Source organism: Argentina silus (genome assembly GCF_951799395.1).
Source record: "Argentina silus genome assembly, chromosome: 9".
Taxonomy (NCBI): domain Eukaryota; kingdom Metazoa; phylum Chordata; class Actinopteri; order Argentiniformes; family Argentinidae; genus Argentina; species Argentina silus.
In genome coordinates this window covers 16,770,417-16,792,216 of record NC_139663.1, presented here as the reverse complement: position 1 = coordinate 16,792,216, position 21,800 = coordinate 16,770,417, and the positions used below count along the sequence as shown (strand labels likewise).

The following is a 21,800-nucleotide window of genomic DNA, read 5'->3' as shown; positions in this document are numbered from 1 at the left end:
CGCGAGGAATTAAGAGAAAATGATTGAGAAAGGGTCCTGTTCTGAAGGAGGTTATACACACACACCAACACTACAGGCTGCATCTAAAAAAAAATCTGTTGTCTTCTCTTCTCATATCCTTGACTGTTTTAGCGTTCTACATAGATCTAAAAACATTAGACAGGTGAACTCAATGTGGTGTATAATACCTAGTATTGATCTTCAGTACAGTACAGGCTAAGGAGAGGAGGAGAGAAAGCCGTTTTAGACTATTGATACACACCCCTGGATGATCCACATTCTTCCGGGTATAGGTCATATGACTCGCAGCAGCTGTCAGACGTGTCGTCACGTGACTAGCTACCTTCTGTCTGCAGAACTGAGATGCTAATGGGAAACGAGAATGGAATTGTCAACATAGTGGCTGATTTACATGTTTTTTTCTTGTACGTTACAGCTGACGTTGACTAAATTGTATGCAAGGCGGGACACATGCCCGATTGTCTTGCTGCTGTTTTAGCTAGCCGGCAAGTATCCAAAAGATCACGTCAGCTAGCTTGATACCTTTAGCTAACTTAACCCTGTCTGAAACGCAGTGTTAACTTGACTTGACAGAAGGTGAGTGTTTACCTGTTGATTTGTTACTGTTGCATGTATCTGGCGATAATGTTATATTGTTAACCTGCTATAGCTAGTGAATGAACCATCAACATAAGGTTTCCATTGCACACACATCGAGATATGACCGCATAGATGAGTGACTAACATATGCAGCTTGCACACAAAGCAATGCACAAGACAATCCCTTCACTTGGTTTAACAGCAAAGTGCAAAACAGTGTAGGATCTACGACAAGTTGCTGCTTTATAACCAAATCAGTGACTCATATAGCCTATGTGAATCCATTGTTTGTTTTTGTATAGCTCTTCAAGTCATAGTTTACAAGAAGACATGCTGTTAACTCTCATAGAAATGTCTAGTAACTTGTAATTAAGTGCTAATTGCAAAAAGGTCATGGGAGGAATTTGCTCTTTTGTCATTGGCCCACTGATGATATTCACATTTCACAGAATGTGGCTTTAGATTTTAAATTGCTGTTGTCTTTCAGGTTGCGATTAGTGTTGGTGTTCAGCATGGCAGGTGGCATCACAGATACAGGGGAGCCCTACTCCCCATATGTAAGTATCAGACTCAGTCAGCTTTTTCACATGTTTGCATCGTGTCAAGTGATTTTGAGTGCTGTATAAGTAAGTCTGTAGCTAAAAGAGGTCTGACCCGAGGTATAAATGCTGCGTAGTTCAAGTCACCTGAATGAATCCAATGTCCACACCGATTTGATAAAACAAAGAAAATGCTGTTTATGTGGTCACTCACTTTACCCAATGGGCTTTGTGCCTCAGGGTGCTGTGACTCCACTCTGATTGCTAGTTGTTGTTACTAGTTGTTGTCACCACACCAATTTATTCTTCCAGAGTTATTTATTAGTTATCTATTTTACATTGTAATTCAAACAGCAGATAATCTAACCCATATAGCCCGCTATCTGATCAATTACCGAGAGACTTTAAGCGATATCGTGATGAAATACTAAAGGTTTATAGGGAGCATGTGCGCCGGTTGGTCATCCAGCTCACAAAAAAAAAGAGGAACAGAGAATGCTTACACACTCGTATAGGCTACTTTTATGGTCATACAAATGAACGAAGCCATAGATTCCCCAACACCGGAAGCATGTTTGTCTTGCTCTGTCTACGACTGGAGGTATGTCAAAAGGTCCTGCAGTGGCTGATGTCAGCAAGGCTGTGTTACTGTACAGCATCAGATTCTGCCTGGTCAGTTGTCACATGGTTTGACCTTGCAAAAACCCCAGAAAGGCGCTGTAGAAAATGGACGTGGATAGGGGCTGATTAACCTAGCCTCTGTGATGGAAATATTATTGGTAGAAATGTTTTTAGACAGAATACTGCTGTATGCTTATAACAGTGTACTAGGCCTACCTGCCCTTATGGTAAGGCAGGTTGTGGAAATTTACTATTATTGATGAGTATTGTTGCTGGGCAAAACAGGGTTTCCACGACACCTCCTTCTCCCTGGTCTTTGCCTGTTCTGTATCGGTGTGTCATTCATGTGTTTTAGAGCTAAGTGGGTCAGGGACTGTGATAGCCCAGTCTCAAAGGTTTCCCTAACTTGTCTTATAAGTGTTTTAATAAGATAAACAGTCTTTTGTCAACACATTTTAACTTGCAACTGTTCTGTCAGCATTGTTTTCCTCCGCACCCACGCAGTTTTATGTGGTGGTTTAAAGGTTGTGTATACTTAAGAGACATCGGATCTCCAATGTCTACTGTAGGAGCTTAAAGGGTCACTGGCCTCTTTTGAACCCCTAAAGACAGTGACATGGCCAAGCAAGCCCCTGGAGAGAGCACTAGCTTGTTCTTTCTGAGTCCCTGTTGAATATGTGTGTATTTACAGGTGGGCTTGGTGTACATGTTCAATCTGATCGTGGGCACAGGGGCACTGACGATGCCCAGGGCCTTTGCCACAGCTGGTTGGGTGGTCAGCCTGGCCCTCATATCTTTCCTGGGGTTTATGAGGTGAGTAAGTTCCCCATTGCTTTCACAGCCTTACTGTCTTTCTGACTGTCTTTCTGACTTATGTTGCCTCCCATCATCTGCCCAAGCCCTACACACACTATAGAACAGGAGCAATTTAGTCCCTATGTTATCCATAGAGAACCTAGGTTCTCTCAGCCACTCTGAGTGGAGAGTTATGGCCCTGATCCCCGATCAGATGGGATGCCATCGCTGAGGCGTGTGTCAGTAATGTAATGGTAAATGGCCTGAGCATGAAGAGTTGCAGATGAGTTGATACAGTGTGGCAGCCAGCAGGATGGCGGTTTATGATGCAGCATGTGTATCATTAGTGTGATGTATGGAGAGGGGCAGGAGCAGATTGGACATGACAGATCAGTGGCCATGTTGTGACCTTGTTGATTGGATTCAAACGTGATTTAGAGACACCCAGTACAGTCACAAAGCCCTGTGCCATTAACAGTGTGATGTTTGTCCCATATGCCTGTGTCCTATTGATTTGTTCTTAATTGCTTTGTTGTATTTTTAGAGCATCAAGGTCTAGAGGTGGAACACACTGTGCCTGTACATCCAGGCTATGTTCTGTTAACAGTTAGACAAGGTCACAGACTACTAAAACTGCCATCTCTACAGTATGTCCATCTACTCTTTCCTAATTCCTATCTCTACCTCCTTCTCATCAGTTACATGACCACCACATTTGTGATCGAGGCCATGGCAGCAGCCAACGCACAGCTGCGCTGGAAGAGGAGGGAACAAGAGGAGGTGAGTTAGCAGATCGAAGTCACCAGGAGGATGGAAGAGAGGAGAGGACTTATCTCCTCCGATGCTTTTTCCTGCCCTGAGGAAGTGAAATTGGGATACTGTCATACTGTACGTGTGATGCCCCTCCTCCAGTCATCCTCATTGATGAAGTGAAGGCTCCGACACACAAGCAATGTAAAAAGAGATTTGCTCAGTTTGCTACCCTTTGAACCCCCCCCCCAAGATCTGTATAGGAAGATTTGCATCATGCCCGTACAGTAAGTGCTCAAGGCACCCAAATGAAAGCTTGATAAGTGAACAAGTAGCACTCGCCACTCCCACAAATTAGTGGTTAGATAAGCCTTTTAGTTTCCTCTACTTAGTCAGAGTCTTTTAATCTTGTTTACAATAGTGAGTTTGACTGCTAAGGGAAACGCCATCTTTATGAAAAATGTATGAGCTCGTGGGGTTTGTTTTTTTTGCCGAAAAACGGCAAGACATTTAATGATGCCCAAGCGCTTAATGTCCAAGGTTTCCAGTTGAGGAGTTATGAGTTTGAGGACAAAGGCTTGGCTTTGACTGAGCCCGAAACCCCGTGCTCCTGATTCATAGCTCACTTAGCCTTCCATCGAGGAAAAAACCCCCAAAATCTAACATTTCCTTCCACATAATGGAAAGAAAGAAAGGAGCAAGTGGAAATGTTTACCATTGAACATGTTTTATTTCTCTCTGCTTGAAAGAACCACATTTAAGAAAATGAAGCCTTTCCTTTACAGTGATGGACTGGCCAATATATTTTGAGAAAGTCCCATAAAAGTATATTAGTTTGAAACGAATATGGGGGTGGGGTGACGGGGGACGGGGTGACTCTACATCTGTCCTGAATGTGATGGGAAGAAAAAAGAACAGAGCTGCACTTTTCACTCAGGCAACGACACACAATGTCTATCTGTCACTTTGTTAGATGCTATTTGTTTCTTCTACTGACATATTCTATTCCAGAGAAAAACCACCCACTTTTTTATCCTCCTCTCCTCTCAGCAGCTCTTGTTAATTCAACTAATGACATCCTCAATGTCAACTGTAATTGACCATTAATTGAAATGAATCCGTGGCAAATTTGGTAGATGAAGAGTTATGCGAGGGCATCAGAGAGGGGCTTGTATCTCTTGTATGTGAAGGAGAAGCGTTCTCATCCTCTCCAGCACATCCCAGCTGTTCCAGACAATTTCCAGATGCTGCTCTCCTCCACGTCAGATGTAGAGCAAATAAACACTGTGCTAATTGGGTGTAAACTGACTGTTGTTGGCAAAGCAATTGTGGAGTGCCGCTCGAAGTTGTGCAGTAGATTAGTTCGAGTGAAGTTACTGTTTGGTGGAAGAAGCCTGGTTATCCAATGTCTTATAATCGTCTTCCTTATGTTCAGGTTGAAGAAAGTGACTCCACCTCTGATTATTCAGACGATGATGTCATCATCCGGGGCCGATCAGAGCCAGAGACGAGGCCTATTCTGTCCATCCGTGAGTATTGGGTTGCTTCACCCCTCCTACCACAAAGACAAGCACAAGCACACCCTGATGAAGGCCATGTCTGGGAGATCATGTGATGTCTGTGTAAATAGGTAGTCATTGGTCTCCCTCAATCTGTCCCACCTTTTACAAATTCAAACAGTTATGTTACCGTTATATTGTGTGTTGTCCTGCCAGTGTTTTTTTCAGTATGTTGAATAGATGTCCATTTTGTTCTAATAAGAATGGCCTTTTTTTGCACCGTCACAGAGCGAACGGGAGGGCATGTCGATCATTTTGACATTGTGGAGAGGGTTGAGATGGGCCAGATGGCTTCCATGTTCTTTAACAAAGGTAAGATCCCAGCCTCCCCGTGTCCCAGCCTCCCCCCGCATTTTCACCGACACTATATAAGTCACACCATTAGTGAAACTCAAGTACAAATACCCCTACCCGTGCTGTCGAATTGCTAGCTTTTTTTTATTTATTTTTTTAAAAATATGTTTTTAGGGCATTTCTGCTTTATTGGGATAGAGACAGTAGAGCTTGACAGGAAGGATGGGAGAGAGAGAAGGGATGACATGCAAGATATGTAGAGGGTCGGAATCGAACCAGGAACCTTGCGATTCTATGGTATGCGCATTAGCGTGCTACGCCACTAAGCGCCCAAATTGCTAGCTTTTTCGATAGTGTAGCTGGTTAACGTTGTGTATTTGAGGAGACTAGTCCAAGACTAGTATTTGAGGAGACTAGTCCAAGACTAGTATTTGAGGAGACAAGTCCAAGACTCGGTCTGCAACAACATGACGTCTGTTTCATGTGTAAGGCATGGCAAAAATGTCCCCCTTGTGTAACAACTGTGGAGGAGTCTTCAAGGTTGTGTGGGACATTTGGGTCTGATTTTTCCACCTTTTATGTCTGATTCTTACATTCACAAAATGAGGCAGTTAGCTCTCTAATGGAATGTAATTATATATGGTTAAATTGCCTTTGGTTGTAATTACCTATTTCAGACCCCATCAAGGCTGTTTAATCTCCCCTGTGTGTGTGTGTGTGTGTGTGTGTGTGTGTGTGTGTGTGTGTGTGTGTGTGTGTGTGTGTGTGTGTGTGTGTGTGTGTGTGTGTGTGTGTGTGTGTGTGTGTGTGTGTGTGTGTGTGTGGGCTGCACCAGCGGTGAAGATGTTAAAGTCTTAGCCTGAGTGATGGGGGAGGTAATGAAAGCACTGCTACCTTGTGATGGCAAATTGAAAGCAGAATCATGTTCACCTTGAACCAGAAACAGAACAACCTTGCTGCTTTACATTTCTCACCCACTTCCGACACCGCGTGCTGGACCCGCTCATTGGCACTGCCCCCCCCCCTCCCCTACTCTGCTCTGCCTACATGCCGGCCTGTTTCTCAAGTAGTATTAACCAGGGAGGTGACTCAACAGTCTGCAGTGTACCTGGACCAATACCTCAACAGCATTGCTTTTGTCATCTCAGGGAAAAAAAACCCTACAAGAAAAGGTCAAATCCCCCTCTCTACTCGTCATGTGTCCTGTTTTCTTTTATTCAGTACATGTACACTAGGTGGCGCACTTGGCACACACACACACACACACACACACACACACACACGCACGCATCCATGCAGGCATGCACATGCTGTTAGAGCCGCAGCGTGTTCTGTTAGAAGAACACTGCGGGCTGCGCTCCCTTCTCTTGCCCCTCTGTCTCCCGGCTCCATTGTGTTATTAAAGTTGAAGTGTTAAAATACTGTTTGGTGACGACCTTTCCCAGTGTGGGAGACTGTGCTGTTGTCCTCGGCTGCAGGTGAGGCACGAGGAGGTATCGATTGGTGCGGGAGATAAGAGTCCTCTCTCTCTCTCTCTCTCTCTCTCTCTCCCTCTCCTTCTCCATCTCTCTCTCTCTCTCTCTCTCTCTCTCGCTCTCTCGCTCTCTCTCTGTGCTGTGGGATTGCTGCCCAGTGACTCTAATCAGAAATGAATTAGATGGGCACGGGGCCCAGCGCACAGGAGGGAAGAGTGTGACATGCTGCAGCTCTTTTATCGATCTCAGTGGCTCTGGGCATAATGGAAGTCCTGGTTAGAGCAACAAACGAGATCTTGGGTGATATGAATTAGTATTTGTATAATTAGCGCTTGGAGGTAATGAAAGGTTAGTGGTGGACCTCTGATCAATAAACCGAGGTTAAGTGGATAGGTTAGGTAAAGCTGACAGTTATTAAAATTAGATGTCCCCTGGATATATATATATATTTTTTTTAAGGGTCTTGGTGAGTGGAGTTCAACAATGATTAATGTGTCGTTGGAATGAATGAGCCAGTTTGGCCCTATGGGAGGGGGTGGGCTCACAGACTCAATCAGCCTGCCACTTGACCCCTGACGGCCCTTCGCCTTAATGATGTGACTTCTTGGATCGGCTGGGCACCGGCTCCTCCATCAGGAAAGGCATTCCTCACCTGCCTCTTAGATGCAGGCACTAAAACCACTACACAGTGCAGCTGGGTTTGTTCACAGTTTAAGATTCCCCTCAGACACTGTGGCGTGGGCTGTCATTTCTTTGTTCTGGTTCTGCCTGCCTGTTGATCCGTGAAAACATGTTAACTTTACACCTACAAGAAGTGGCTCGGTTTCAGAGCGTGCCAGCTTGCGGGCGTTGAACTTTTTCTATGTCTCATGTTGTTTTTTTTCTTCTTCTTCAAGCAATTAAAAAGGCGTCTCTCCCAGCGGTTCAAGAAGGTACTCTGAAAGGGCATTTGATTACCTGCTGTGCTGAAGTTGACACAGCAACAGCAGCAGAAGAGCTGACTTGGAATAAGGCCATCGGTGTTGGCCCTCGGGAACTGACAACAATGTTGATGGCGGCTGGTTAATCTGCTCCGAGACACAGTGTTACTGTAACCTTCCCGCTGACGATTTGCAAGTTGATTAGAAGTCGACTTTGGCTAAAGTCACAAAGGGAAAGAACACTAGAGGCCCGTACGTTCGTCCGTCCGTCTGTCCGTCCCTGTCTGTCTGTCTGTCCGTCCGTCCAGCCCAGCGCTCCCTCTCCTATGTAGAGAAGATCAGATGTGACATGTGTACATAGAGACGTTCACCTTTTTAACATGCGGCACCCTGTATCCTTGACTAACATGGGCCATGGCGAGGAATACTAATTCAGGCTCCTTTATTGCAGACACCAGCCATGATGAGAGCCCAACATGGGTGTATTCATTTTTAATACTTGAATGACTTTTACTTAAATGTCATACTTGTACACTAAGAGCTAGGAATTACCATAAGCCTCGTCTGAAATTGTTTCAAATGCAGGCTTTGTATGTGGACATAAAGGATGCTCTTTCATTTAAACAGGGCATGGTGCTGTTACTGCTTGACTGTGATTCCCGAGTTACAGAATTAAACTCAAGGAAAGTCATTTCCATGGCAGCCAACAGCCACATTTGGCTTTCATAGTCACAATCCTACTTGATGTAGCTTTGTAATCACAGACTGTTATAGATAGTAGGGCTGTGACGGTCATGGAATTTTGGGAAGCAGTCGATCGTCATGCAAATAATCGTTATAACCATCATAACCGTTTAGTTGCAACTTTTTATATTTAAATAGGCTCTGCCTGTCTGAGGCTGACCCTCCCCATCTGATTGGTGTCAATGTTGAAGAGAGGATAATCTCAGTGTTTTAGCAACACCAATATTTTGTTCCAACGCCCAAAATTGAGTGTATGACTCTCATATCACTGTATGAGTATACAGTGATATTGAGAAAAATATGTTTCTGAAGGCACACAACATCACAGCATGACCGAGCAAGAATAGCCTTGTGGTGGACTACTGTTACTATTACTGAATAACTTGAATAGCCATACACATCATAGGATTTTAAATAGGATCTATATGTATTTGTTTATTCAACAGTAAGCAGGAACATCTGGCATAAAATAAAGTGCACACATCAAATGAAAAAAACAAGATGGTAAACATGTGTCCCCCATGGCCAATCAATTTCTAAATTCGTTAGGCTATAGGCCTACTGCATTCAGCTATGCTCCTACAGCTTTTTCAGCAGACTTTTCAGCAGACTGTAAAATTACCGGAACGTGTAGTGCTTATTTGATTAATTATCAGTCTCGCTTCTTGCAGCTTAGTGTTTATTTGAAGGCAGTCCACGGATTTGAGACAGGCTGAAAAGTTAGCGGCTGTAGGCCTACTGCATTAGGCTACACTCCCACAGCTGCATTCATAGCCAGACTGAAAAGTTACTGGAACCTGTAGTGCTTATTTGATTCATCAGTCTTGCATTTCAATACACCGACTCCTGTAGATAGTCTTGAATTACCAAATGCACGATGCATATTAATAGACTGACTTCCCCTCTGTGTTATTCCAGAAGCCACTGGTCTGGCTGTGAGTAACATCATCTGGTAAGCACTGAAACGTATGACTTTCGCACATGAGTTACTAAATACTACCTGTGAAGAAAAACATGCCATCTGTTAGCTTGGCACAGTCATCCATGTAAGTGATTGACTGGGAATATCCCACAAAGTAGGAAAATCATGGATTGATCGGGAATCAATGATGATAGGTAATGTTCGAGTTTGATCTTACTCCTAGAATAAAAAAATGATTCAGAGGCTCCCAACTTGCTACACTCGCCAAATGTAATATACACACGGATTACTCTTTAAGCGTTGTGGCCACCAACGAGAGCACCACACTAGATTATTTTAACGTCAGATTAGTCGGGAATCAATTATACAAATAACTAGCTAATAAGAGATCTCTACTCACATGCTATATGTCAAGAGTAACTCTCCTAATTATGAGAGAAGATTCTAATTGCCGAAATGCTTCACACGCCAAACGGACACCTCAACTGTATTGTGCGTTGAGCATTGAGTTGTGCAAACACAAACTAATTGATCATAAAGATATATCTAGGCATAACCGGGTCAAAATCATTCAAAGCGAAGTTCTAACAAATTATCCTAGCATACAGATTCAACCGTTGCATTATCGGACAAATGAGAGAAGCATAGTCATCAATTGAGGAGATGTATCCAGACCAGAAATAATGTAAGCAATCCAGTTTACATCAAGTCATACAATCAAAACTGAACGCATCAAATATGAACATAGTGTCCAAGGCAAAAGTTCTAAGAAAGAAATCAATTAAGAATACGTAAGCCGTAGGCTGACGAGGCATGCATATCGACTTCAAACATTCAATCCTCTCACATTTTAGATTTAAGAGAAGGGATAAAGGACATGCCTTGTCATCGACTTGTAACACAGCTCTTGCCTTGAACTGGCTTCAGAGATAGGCTACTTATTGATTCGGAACCACTGGGACAGGGATGTAACAATTCAACTGAACATCGTCCAAAATAGGCTATTAAACACGTATCACTTGGAGCAACTCAACTGTAAAATCCATTGCTGTATTTACACAACACTAGCACAGTGACACTCTACCACGAGAGATGTGAATGGAGTGTGAGGCATGACGCATTTTCCCGCTATCTTCGTCGTGCGTACAGGGGACAGCGCGAAACATGCGCAAGAAGCCCACTACTTAATTGCAACTCCCGTAATAGGGTCAGTGGCCAGGCATATAACAAACAGCAATACATTCTACTATTCCAGCAACAGATACAATCTGACTGACATTGAGCAGTAGTGTTTAAAGTTTCAGATTTACAAGAGTGCGCTTTTGAAGTACAGACAGAACTAATTACACTTTCAGTGTCGGAAGCATCACTCTGTAGTGCCTCACTGTATTATATCAAACGCTTAACATTACCTCTCAATGTAACAATCCTTTCCGCGTCTTTCTCCTGCCCAACTAAGTTTTTCGTGGCCATAGTTATCGAGTAGTTTCAATTCCTGAATAGTGTCTTTATAGGATTTTTCGGCTTATCATTTTAAGATCCTCTAACGCTTTCAAGAGATCCTCATGCACATGTTTGTTGAAGTCTCGCACATGGGCAAGATTCTTTTGTTGTACTCCAAATGTCCGATTGAGTGAATAATCCGTTTTTTCTCAGACTTGCTTTTACGGATACCAATTGTTTGCCAATAATCAATGATTTAATTCTCAGACGTGAACTTACTAGTAACCGAAGCACACAGCTCAATCAGTTCATGCGCTTCTTTATCTCTAGCCATTGTATTCAAACTATCAAAGCACTGTTTATGTCGGTCCTGAAAATAGGTCTAGTTTATAACGCTAATCAATGCAGAGTTTTTCTTACAAACAATGCGTTTATACACCTTTGCCAAGAACCAATGCCACAAAAAGAATGAATCGATGAATCGAAGTAATTTACAACCAGTATCACTGTCAGGCCAGAACTGTAGAACATTTGTAATAATATCAGTTTCCACATTAATATTTGGCAGAGACCTTTGGCTACATTTTGTTGATAGCAAAGCATATCTAATATTGATAATCTGACTCCAATGTAATTATCACTATGTGCAAACAATTGTTCAGTCTGTGCTTATTTAGTGCAAGAAAGGTCAAATGAGGCTTTAATAATACTGTATACTTATACATCTATTACAAGGCAAATACTTCATAGAAAAATGTTACATTCTAATACGGAGAGTAGAGAGAGAGAGATAAGGAGATGACATCACAAAACAATGCTACTCACAACATGATGAGAACCTCACAACAGGACACAGGAACAAGAGAGGGAGTTTCCCCTGACCTGCTTTTTAAACCACAGTATTTAAATCAGGAGCTGTTGATAAGGAGACCACCAACCATCATTCATCTCATTACATCCAAACTGATGACATCACAGTTTTGACACCTCAAGAGATTCTACAGAGCTCACAGCCATTTGTCTTCCAGGCGATGGTAAACTTAAGAAGATTGGGGCAGAATTTAAGTTGTCCTACTTCAGCTTCATACTCGGCTTTAGGCCTACTGCATTAGGCTACAGTCTAGGCTAGGCTAGCTCTCCACTTTGCACCCTATTATGATGTTTTTTTTTTAATGATGAAACGGCGTCATCTCAAAACTCCTAAACAATCTCTATGGCAAGACGCATCTTTCACCCACGTTCGTTTCATAAAAATTGTCCCAGTGTGACATACAAAAGGACAGAGTTCTGTCACATACAAACGGAGAGAGACCGAATCATAGTCCCCTCCCCGATTTCATCGTTGGGGGACAATTACCAAGTGAGCTTCATAGTGAAAGTGATTAGCGCATTACACTCTCCCTTAAGATGTGCTGCCTTCGGGAGGAGGAGACGGAGGCAGTTTGATAGATGGATGGCATAAGGTACAGTCGCAAAACAATTGTTAATATTAATTAATTCACACTCCTGCTATAAGTAGATTTGTGTGAAAATAAATATATAACCTTTACAATTCTAAAATCAATGCGTTGAAACAGTTGACCGTGTAACTGCCACAGCCCTAATTATAGATGCAGTTTGTTGCATTGTTGGCACTCAAACAAAATGCCTCTGGATCTTGAATGTCATAAAAGCATACCGAACATCTTCTCTCAGGACCTGTATTCTTTCTCCTCCTTCGTCCTCCAGCAGCCCTGGCCCCAGCCAGAGAGACTGTCAGGCCAGGCTGTCAGTCTGAACCAGCGGGGTGATGGATAGTGACGTGTGGCCTGGCCGCTGGGGGACCTGAGCTCCTAGGTGAAGACCCATTTGCAGCGTTTGAGCTTGTGGCTGTGGGTAATGGGGAGATATTAGTTACAGTGTCTGGCAGGGCCCCGCATCCTCTTGGTCACGCGGTGTCTTCGCCCAGCTATCGTTCACTGACAGGGCCAGCAGAGTCCCCCTATCCGCAGCAGAGAGAGAGCACCTAACAGGCTTGGTCTCCATAGGGGCCCGATGGAGACGTAACATTATGCAGGAATGACACTAGAAAGTTGTAGATTAAACTTGCGCAAAGTTGGGTTGTGGGGGAGGGAGGAGTATATGTTGGAAGTGAAATTGGAGTGCTTAGAAAAGTGCTGCTGAGAGAATTGAGAATTTATTTTTGTTTCATTTATGATATTGCCCATTACCACCGGAGGGTAATACTGTACTTTGATAAGTCGTGTGCAGATCAATACTGGGAGGATCCTTGCCAGTGGCCTGTCTTATGTCTGGGAAAAGGAGCCAGGGATAGATACCGGTAGGCATATAGTGTAAACACACACACAGTTCTTAGCCTGTAAACTCGTCAAGCTATGTTTTGTGACTAAACCATTGTATGTGTTCAGATGGCCCTGTAAGAGAACAAAAATAACTAACCTACTTGAGCAGACACACTCTATGGAGATATGATTACTGTTGATTATCCCCACTCCCACTGAAGGTTTTCACAAGGGCCTCTCCCTCAGCATGTTGCTCCCCATATGACCCGAAGAGCTGCAGCAAGATGGCAAATGTCAAGTAGCTTCCTAATGTAGTCTCTCTACTGTCACTGTTGTAAGACGGCTGATAACTGTTTTACAGCTACATGCTGGACCTGACTATCAGCTCGTCCTCCTCAATTTCCACACTTTCAGTCTCTCAACTCAACTACGTGATGGGCAGCAGAAGGTAGCCTCCCACTCTCCCCCGTACTCACTCACAGAGATAAGATGAATCAATTAAGCCTGTAAAACTATAAACCCCTCACTTTTTAATTTATTTTTAATGGACTCCACGCTCTAATTTCCTTGGCAGTTATGAATTGGCTGACGGGGCCAGTCAGATGCTGGAACCTCCCTTTGAGAACTTTAGTGAATGATGGATGCCCTCCGCGACGTGGTGATCTGTCTCCCATTGAAAGCTCTCAATCTCTGCTCGCAGAGCCAGCTTGCAGGGGCTGGCGAGTATAGGGGAGGGGGGGAGCAAGCACTAAGAGAAAGTGGTGTGGTGTCGTGTGTGTGCGCGCGTGTGTGTCTGTGTCTGTGTCTGTGTCTGTGTCTCTCTGTGTGTGTGTGTGTGTGTGTGTGTGTGTGTGTGTGTGTGTGTGTGCGCGCGCGCGTGTGTGTCTGTGTGTGTGTGTGTGTGTGTGTGTGTGTGTGTGTGTGTGTGTGTGTCTGTGTCTGTGTCTGTGTCTGTGTCTGTGTCTGTGTCTGTGTCTGTGTCTGTGTCTGTGTCTGTGTGTGTGTGTGTGTGTGTGTGTGTGTGTGTGTGCGTGTCTGTGTGTGTGGCGGGGGGGGGGGGGGGGGGGGCATTTTCATCATGAAGTGATTACTTTCTTAATTAGTGTGATTAATATTCTTCCAGAGGAGCCGAGAGATCCGCTGCTGTTGTGGCTGCTGTCCCGTAGGGGGGGATGGGGGGGCTGGGGCGGAGGTGTGGAGGTGTGGAGTGGAGGAGGAGGAGATTGCCTATGAGGGAGATGGCACGTTTAAGAAGTGAAGTTTGACACAAGTTGCATTGACAATATTTCATAAGCAGCTGCTTGAAGGCTGTTAAAGATGATGAATGGCTGAACAAACTAGTCCCTATATGTGTTCCGTCATGGATATAATGAAATGATAGAATGTATCTCATTCATAACGGCCTACAGGTACAAATGTATCATTTATGAAGCCTCTTATCTCCTAGGCATGATATTTTTTATTTCTGCTTTGATTTCATCCCTTTTTCTTTTTTTTGTCTTTCAGTTGGTGTCAACATGTTCTACATCTGCATCATAGTCTACCTGTATGGAGACCTGGCCATCTATGCAGCTGCTGTCCCCCTATCCCTAATGGAAGTAGCCTGGTAAGACCAGCCAGTCCGCCTGCTTTTTTTTATTCCTACCATTACATTACATTGCAGATGTACTCTTTTTCACTTTGGCAAGGTTTTATTACCCCCGGAAACTTTATGACTACTGTGGACGGTGCTCACTCTCCCAAGTACTTAAAAACATTGACTTTTGGCAGGACAAAGAACACTCACTGTACCTCTGTCCTCCCAGTTCCGGTTACTGTCCAGACACGGCTGTACTGTACCCACTGGTCCTCAGCAGTATGTTGTTTTGTAAAACTTTCTGATTGGAGGCCTTTACCGAGCTGACCTCCCACTGGTGCTGTTGGCATTTGGCTCTTGTTGACTGGCCAGACAGGGTTTTATTACTGTAACTCCCCATTGGCCAGACGGGGCGTGATCAAATATTCCATATTATTACAGACAATATGACTTAGCCTGCAGAACCAAAGAGGCTCTCTAGAGAGGATGTCCCGGTGCCACCAGGCCACCACAGGCGCTAGGAGGACACTTTCCTACCCTTTATGACAGAAGGTTTATTCTCTCTCCGAGGCAGTAACAAAAAATGAAACCCTAAAATTAAATAATTCATGTCTCTCTAATTTTGTCCAAATAACTTTGTCCAATATCTTTATTCAGAGTTCATTGAGCCCTGGGGGGGGACATATAGGCTCATGTTATAAACATAACGTGGAAGATGAGATCCTTTTAACATTTATAGAGATGCATCACTTTTTAACGTGGAAGTGGGTGACTGAACAAGCCGTAGTGCGAGACCAAAAAAAATTACAACCTGTTGTGGCCTCTTTTCACATTAGAGGAATGTCTGTTGAGTTACAGTACAGCCCTAATAGAATACAAAAACATAGCCGCTTATATCATTCTAACTCCGCATGGTTGTGGGAAAAACCCGCTGGTAACTTTCTAGCAAAGATGTGAAGCGGAACTGAGGCACTTAAAAAATAATTACCCTATGGCACAGACCGGATCTCCGTGCTTGACTGGCTCTGCCATTGAGAAGAGGGAGAGATTGAAATCATAAGGCGCAGTATCTCTTTGTAAAGCCGCGCCGCGGAAGACTTCTCGGTGGCAGAGGCAGATTCTAATGATTATGTTCTATAATTGATGCTCAGACTGCTGCACCTTGTCAGCAGCACTGAAAGTTTTTTTTTTTTTTTTTTTTTTTGTGTGATCGCCTCAGAATGATACTCAGTGATTTTCCATCAGGAAGCCCGGCTCATCGCTTCAACTCTGTGTAGTTTTCCACGGTGGTGCAACTTTTTTAGCGACTGATAGTCATAGAGCTGAGGAGGCATCAAGAAAGCGACAGACTTAACTTGACAATTTTTACTCGTTGACTGTTACCTTTTTCTACTATTCAGACCATACATGTTCTTCTGTTGTAACTTAAAAGAAACAAGTCTTTGCCAGAAGTTGTCATTTTCTGTCACTGATCTTATCAGGTCTGATTGATTGATTGATTGATAATATCGAGATGATCAAATACTCAATACAATTACTCATCATATAGAATATTCGATACAGTACAATACTACTATGATAACTCGGGCACTATATCTCAGACCCAGACACTGACTCTGGATACCCACAGCCAAGACACACTGAGACAGTTTCATCACTCAGTGCTGTGGTGGATCTGGTGGTGTTAAGCTGTCTGTGTCTGTCTCCTCTGCAGCGGAAACCACTCGTGCAGCGCTGGGAGTGTGAAATACAACGACACAGAGATGTGCTGGGGTCAAGTGACGAGAGGGAACGCCTACAGGGTGTTTCTGGTAAGTAAAGCTACTGCACCCCTGACCGTCACTCATGCCCCCCCCTCTTCTTCCTCTCTCTCTCCCCTCTCCTATCTCTGTCTCTCTCTCTCTCTCTCTCTCCCTCCCTCCCCTCTCCCCCCCTCCCACAGTTCCCCTGGAGGAGCCACCATGAGGCTACCTACCACACCTCTGCCTCCCGTCCTCCACCATGGTGTCTGAGCCCTATTGTGCCAACCCCTGTCTGCATTAGTGTCAGACTCAGCCCAGGGAGCACCTTCCCGCTCGGCCTACCCCTTGCACTTCCTCTGGTGCCTCCCCTCCCTCAGCTCTGTGTGTGTGCGTGTGTGCGTGTGCGCGCACACGCCCTTGAAGTCTTAAGAGCCAAACTCTTGTGATTTTTTGCTTAAACTTTGCCAGCCGACAGTGATAGATGTGCTGATCTCGTCTTGTGTTATTCCTCCCTCCTTCCCCCCTTCCTTCCTCCTCCATCTTCCCTCATTTCACACGGAAAGAGCCAACCCAAACAAATTGCCAATAAATGCATTGTTTTTGTGTGTTTTTTAAAAATGTTTTTTTTTTATCTCGTCCGGGATAAGCCTCTTACAGCATGTAAACGAATTGAAATTATGCTGATTTATAATCTCCTGTAGATTTGTTTACCTTGCAGTTTCGCAATGTTTTCCTGTTATTTACGGTGTTGAGTTTGAACGGAAATGGACATTTTCACCCCGGTTCTTCATACGCTAAAGTGAATTATTATTACAGGAGGTCTTGAGACGCTGCCTGCTCTGCTCTGTAATTAAAGGAAAACAGGAAGAGATTGACTGTATCTGACAGGAAGTCGACTGTTCCCCGTCGCTCATTGGAGAAGTTGTCTCCCATTGTTACCTTTCTTCTCTTGAATGCTTGCAGGCGTTCTGAGGGGAGGTTTTGGGGGAGACAGTTGTATCTTTTTTTCTCCGATTTTTTTTTTTAGCTTTCCACGAAACCTTATTAAGCTTTCCTCCCTTTGTGGACTCGTCCTTAAATAAATGATTGGGCTTTGATGAAACATTCATCAGCTCCTGTTAGCATACAGAGAGTGGAGTAGTGTCTCCCTGCTACTCCACACTCCTCCCTTTGTCTTTGACATCGGCGGGTCAAACACTCTGGCCCCTTAGCCACTGCTCAGGACTCCCCATGATAAGTGTAAATAATTGACTACTTCTTTTTGAATCAGCAGCTCGCTATAGTTCTGTGTCCTGCCCCATGGAGGGAACTGTCAGTATCTTCCATCCCGACTCCACCTATGCCAGCTTGGTATTCCCACCGGCTCTTCCTGAACCCAGCCCATACAGAGACCAAGGTGCCCTTCCTTCAGAGGACGGGGCTTGATTGACAGTGTTCACAGCATGTAGAAGAATGCTTCTCAAGCTCTGGTTCCAGGAGAGCTACTGGATCTGCAGAGATTCATTGAAGCCCAACTCTAACACACCTCTCTCACACGGTTAACATATATTGATCAGTCCGGATTATTATTGATTGAGGTGTGCCAGTGCTAGGCTGGAACGAATGCTTGCACTCCCACTAGTTCTCCAGGACTGGGAGTTTGATACTAACTAATAGTACTATTTAATTGGAAAGCCTCTAGCTCCGAGCTAACCGATCTGCTTTATTACCCTAACACCAGTCTGTCCCTCTGAACCAAACGAGTCACAGCTTGCTCTAGTAGATACTTCTATTGTAAAGTGCTTACACAGATTTTGGATAACATTGAAACAGTTGTCAGCAACTATCGGAAATACATGATAGGGAAATACTTAATTATTTTGTTTTGGAATTTAAATAAGCCTACTTATATTTTATGTCATCCCATTCTTTGTGTTTGAAAAAGACATTACAAAAAAACTAACCATAATTACAATTCCTCATAACTTTTTTTTGTGTCTTGGTTATGCAATTAGTTTGACTTAATTTTGGGCCTCTGAGAGCAGAAGCATTAGCAGTCACACTGTGTTCAATATATTATGTAAGCATGAGTTGCTTGGTTTCTGTGCATACCAATGAAACTGCTCAGAGCTGGTCTTTGAACTATGTTCATGATGGTCCCTCCTGTATCCCTCCGGTCGCTGTGCTCCATCTATCTATCTATTAATATGAATGTTCACATGTCCTCACTATCAAGTCTGATCCACCTCAGAATCTCATCATTTCTCCTGAGTTAAACCAACAGATTGTCTGTTAATCCTCCATTTGTACCTCAACTATGCAGTTTCTTTCAGCTCCTGGTTTAATAATTGATAAGGGGTTTAATCTCATGCCATGGTATTATCTGTGTCTCTTCAGGGAGTCTTGTAATGTAACTCTATGTAACATACTTAACAACCTGCTGTACCGCTCTCCCCAATGCATTGGCTTATGGACCTATTTGTATCTACATCCAGGGTAATAGTGGTATGTAATGTATACAGTGGTGTTATGTTAGCCACTGATGGAATCTAATCCCCTAGCTGGGGTGTTTTATTTGGTGTGCCTGGGCCACCGTACTGTAGGGGAGGCTGTTGGTCGTTACCAGGAAGAGTGGGATTGATGTGGAACACATTAGTGTCACAGCCACAACATTTTTAGGGTTTAGAAAAGGAAAAGATTAAAGGGCAGCCCGATTTTGGCGTCACACAGCGCAGCTGTAATCCTCGCGTGGGTGGCTGGTGGAGGCAGAAAGAAAGAGGGAACGAGAGAGTGTGAGGGAGGGAAAGAAAGGGAGAACTATATGGCTAATGTCACAGAGAGACCCAGACAGATAGACAGTCGTATTGATGGATCGGCCCCTCCAGGAGCTTCTCCCCTGTGTGCCCTCCAGAATGGAGTGTTGGCCACACAAGCTTAAAAGCTTTCCTCCCCCAGAGTCGGCCTGGCTAGTCTCAACGCAGGCCTGCGTCTGTCTGACCACCTGCCGCATCAGCCCAGGGTTTTATAGATGCCACCCACAGACCCCAGCAGAGTCAGGCCAGACATGTTTGGTCGTCATCAACAGTGCCCTTAGCTACAGTGGCCTTATTATAGACCTCAAACCCATTTTAATGCCTTGTCCCCTTCTTAGAACATGGCGGTTCACATTCGCTTGTGAATGTCTCACTTTACTTTGACATCTTACCTTCAGACGCTTGCTCCGCCACGGCCTTTTGTTTTGAGCGGACGACAGATTGTGTGGGTTATTTTTAGAAGGTGGCACAACAGCTGTCCCCGTTCATAAGAGTAGTCCTGCTCCGACGGCCCGCCTTGTTAGACTTAGAGAGAGAAAGAGAGGTGAGAAAAACACTGAGCCCAAATCCAGGAGAGTGTATTATTTCGGAGAGACTATGTTGAAACCCCTGTCATCGGCTTATCTGAACAGGAGTGAAGAGGTCTGTGCTGCCATCTTTTTTTCACAGCCTGTCAAGCCGATCTCTTGGATCGAGCGTCTGTGCCTGCGTACCCCTTGTATGAACCTTGCACTTCATACATAAAGTGCCTTCAGGAAGTATTCAGACCCCTTCACTTTTTCCACATTTTGTTGTATTATAGACTCAATTTAAAGAGGACGTACACCATATTGGACTTGGGTGAACTCACAAGCCTCACACCTTTGCCTGAGGTGTGCACCACTTGCCAGGTTGGCTTAATGTCAACTTGATGGTCAATGGCCAGATTGGTGACGTCTTTTGATATTAAAAGTCTTGTATGTGCTGTAGTGACTTTGGGACGGTTTGTATCAAATTATATCTAAGTCCCCTGTATTGTCCTTGAAGGAACCCCGCTCTAAAAGCTTTTTCCTCAGCTTGTGGTGGGCTCTAATGTACTTCAAATTCTTTCATATTGTCTTGTCTTTTTCCACACAGAGCTCACTCCATTGATCCCAAAACAAAAAAAAAAACACACTTTATGGCCTTTTGCCATAGAGGGACAACATAATGATGATGCAGTCCATGACTGCACAGTAGGTGGCTTGTCTGTTAAGTTTGACCTTTGCTTCGATCAATGCTGGCTGTTGTACAGTATCATGCTGAGGACTGAGTATGGTGGCCATTTTCGGTGAAGAAGATCAATGACCAGAGATTTGATCTGTTGCTGCTGCTGATTGATTCTAGTGTCCAGTACCCAGACCGATGCCACTCTCCCTCAAAACCAAGATGCATTATTCTCTCTGTTCCATAGCACTTTTTCTAACAATTATTATTATTATTATTTTATTTTTTTTACATTTTCCCTCATGCACATGTGTAGGGTGCAGGTCATTGGTGGGCATCTCTAAGACATCGTTACGTCTTTGACAGAAGACTTTGATTGTAAGGATTATGTTTTGGCCCAGCAGAGAGATTTCTTCGGACCTCAATTAAACCTCTGTGTCCCCTGTTGCCCCCTGGCAAGTTTTTGCTGTGTGAGTTTAGATATCCAATGGCAAGACCATGGGGACTCTGTTGCATTAAATAGCCACACTATGGTTGCATTATGCATATATATTCTGTTGGATAACCACCCTGATTTAAATGGTTGATTTAAATTGAAATTTGTTTTCTTGCGAAAGTGATGGGAAATCAATACTCTATATCAGCGTAAAAGTAGGTTTAGCTTACACTGCATTCTTCACTGTTTGTCTTTATGCATATGTGTGTATCAAAAGGTGTTCCTATTAGAGACTACATATAGAGACTATTAGAGACTACATATAGAGACTATTAGAGACTACATATAGAGACTATTAGAGACTACATATAGTGTGAGAAGGTGCCCAGTGAATTGAAACACTGTCATTATCATTATGCAAGCGTCTCCATAAAAATATACCACCTTTTCAGCAACCATCTGCTTTGTTCCACTCTTTTGAACTGATCCATGCACGTACGCACACAGAAGGACACACATAGAGAATAGATACAGAAAAGCTCAGATGGCACACCAATACACACACACACACACACATACTGTAGGTACTGACAGACAGAATTTGACCCCCAGGGTTTCTTTTCATGCCTGTGCATGGTGTAAAAGGCGAGTCATGCTTCGTGTGTGTGTGTGTGTGTGTGTGTGTGTGTGTGTGTGTGTGTGTGTGTGTGTGTGTGTGTGTGTGTGTGTGTGTGTGTGTGTGTGTGTGTGTGTGTGTGTGTGTGTGTGTGTGTGTGTGTGTGTGTGTGTGTGTACGTGTACTGGGTTGTGAGGAGAGGAGAGGGTGCCGTAGTGCTGCGGCTCTGCCGGCGGTGGCCAGAGCTGCAGGGAGATGACAGTGCAGATGGTTTAATAGAGATTATCCCAGCGGGGGGAAGTGTTTGAGCTGGGAACCACACGAGGGGAGCCCACTCCACACCACAGCGGGAGACGGCGCACAGTCAGAGCAGCAGATCAGGACACTGGGAACATTGCCTGTTGCACTGGGTGGACTGGTGGAGACTGGAGGGGACTGGTGGGGACTGGAGGGCACTGGGGCTCAGAGGCAGACTGTAGTCAAGGGGGACTTAGAGGTCCTATATGACA

General features: G+C 44.2%; 1 protein-coding gene across 1 annotated transcript in view; it reads left to right on the top strand.

Moving 5' to 3' along the window:
* The first annotated feature begins 370 nt into the window (after positions 1–370).
* The window catches only part of tmem104 (transmembrane protein 104), a 53,627-nt gene continuing 32,197 nt past the window's right edge, over positions 371–21,800 (top strand). Inside the window, exons 1-8 of the mRNA XM_083677249.1 lie at positions 371–597; positions 1,088–1,157; positions 2,452–2,573; positions 3,254–3,335; positions 4,741–4,834; positions 5,093–5,176; positions 14,451–14,550; positions 16,235–16,331. Of these exons, the coding sequence (XP_083533375.1) occupies positions 1,113–1,157; positions 2,452–2,573; positions 3,254–3,335; positions 4,741–4,834; positions 5,093–5,176; positions 14,451–14,550; positions 16,235–16,331 (624 nt within the window). The 5' untranslated portion in view covers positions 371–597; positions 1,088–1,112. The remainder of the gene's footprint in view (positions 598–1,087; positions 1,158–2,451; positions 2,574–3,253; positions 3,336–4,740; positions 4,835–5,092; positions 5,177–14,450; positions 14,551–16,234; positions 16,332–21,800) is intronic.